Source organism: Panicum virgatum, chromosome 2N (assembly GCF_016808335.1).
Source record: "Panicum virgatum strain AP13 chromosome 2N, P.virgatum_v5, whole genome shotgun sequence".
Lineage (NCBI taxonomy): Eukaryota > Viridiplantae > Streptophyta > Magnoliopsida > Poales > Poaceae > Panicum > Panicum virgatum.
In genome coordinates, this window is record NC_053146.1 from 13,256,075 (window position 1) to 13,257,825 (window position 1,751).

At 48.4% G+C, this 1,751-nt stretch overlaps 1 protein-coding gene across 1 annotated transcript; it reads right to left on the minus strand.

Moving 5' to 3' along the window:
- Nucleotides 1-200: 200 nt before the first annotated feature.
- Nucleotides 201-1,383, minus strand: LOC120662412 (cytochrome P450 89A9-like). The gene is made up of 2 exons (XM_039941563.1): nucleotides 1,378-1,383; nucleotides 201-596 (listed from the first exon to the last, which is right to left on the minus strand). The coding sequence occupies exons 1-2, from the start codon at nucleotides 1,381-1,383 to the stop codon at nucleotides 201-203; spliced, it is 402 nt and encodes a 133-aa protein (XP_039797497.1).
- Nucleotides 1,384-1,751: the final 368 nt, after the last annotated feature.

Sequence of the window (1,751 nt, forward strand, 5' to 3'; positions counted from 1 at the left end):
CTCGACGCCCGGTTCCTAGTTCGCCGCCAGCTCCAAGACCTCGACGTCACTTGCGTGCTCCGATCCGAGCTCGTCAAGCTCGTCTTCTCCTTCAACCGCATCCGCCTGTCCTCCAACCCCACGGGGTGCAGCGTCTCGGCGACAAGGTTGCGGCGGAGGATGCGCCACACGGGCCCGTAGCTGGACCGCGAGATGGTGTTTTAGCCCTCCCCCACGGGCCTCCCCGGGCGGTCAGCGAGCGCGCTCCCGACCAGGGCCGCGTGTGCGAGGCAGCGGTTGGCGACGAAGATCGAGAGGGTGGAGCCCACGCGCAGTGAGACGACAGGCTCGTGCCGCGCGACGAGGTGCCGGAGCAGGGCCTCCACGTCGGACGAGGAGCGCCTCGGCAGCAGCAGGTTGCCGAGGAGCAGCAGGTTGCCGAGGAGCAGCAGGATCGGCGGGCCCGGTGGGAGGCGAGCGCCGTTCTTGCTCCTACGGGCCCCGCGCTGGTTCGCGATCAGGAGCGCGGCGAGGGGCAGGAGGAGGGCGAGCGGTGGAAGCGCGGGATAGGGCCGGAGAATGGGCAGCGGTCGTGAGAGAGGAAGGGAAGAAACGAGCTGGGAGTGGAAGATTGAAGATGGGGGTATTTTAGTCCAAATTTTTTTAGAAACACATCGAAGGAGTAAGTAGTGGTATGGTTTAAAGTAATGTAAAGTTGTAATGGCACGGTTTGAAATAGACGAATTGTAATGGTATATCAATGAACTCGAATAATTGTAATGGCATGGATCCAATTAATCCTAAAAACTTCAACATGTATGCAAGAATATATAAATACAGTTAAAATAATGGTACAAATTCATACTGTTCTCTCATACCAAAGCAGCACTAGCCACCAGTTACCAGCCAGTCAGCAGTACTGTTTTCTCATAACAAATCAATACCAGCCACCAACTACAACCAAGCGAACACAGCAAGTGGCTTTTTGTCTTGGGGTGCTTCAGGGTTAGTGGCTTCAAAGGTGACCTCGGGCTCCTACTCAATCACGATCGCCTCGCCATGTGGACCCTCTCAAGGCAACACCACAAAGCTGACTTCTGCTATCTCTAGCTGTGGTTGTGATTCAAATGTAGAGTCACTATATGCAAAAAAATTTAGAAAACTAAATTACAATTTTATTTCACGATAAAGTTGCAATCTAACCCTAAACTATACTTCTGAAAACTCTATCTGGTTTTCCCCCAATTAATTCTAACTTTAAATCATTTTTAATCAAGAAAGATACTTAGAGATGTCCGTGCAGCCAGCTGTAAGTGCATGAAAATACATTTCATTTAGACGTGAACTTTATACTTGTCCAGACAATAGGGCTGTACCATAAAAAATGGGATATAGGACCTCCATTTTACGAAATTGCAGCACGGCAAATACTATAGACCGCAGAGTTTGAATTGAATTGTCAAATTCAGATGAGAGCTAAGCATTATTGCGATTTTCTAAAAGTTATTATTTATATAGTAGGTGTTTCTGTATCCATGATAAAATTGTAAATCATCTCAATGTTTACTCAACTTTGGCACCCAGCCTAATTGACTTTTGTAGTTCCTAATTCTCTAGCACAAGTGTACCAAATCAAATGGAACTCTCCAAGATTGATTACCACAATACCCAAACCTCTTCTCTCTACTGTGTTGTATACTTGTATTTTTTTCTTTGTAGTGGTGGTTTCTCCACTTCCCCGTGCGCGCAAGTGGACCCCCTTGAATTTCTTG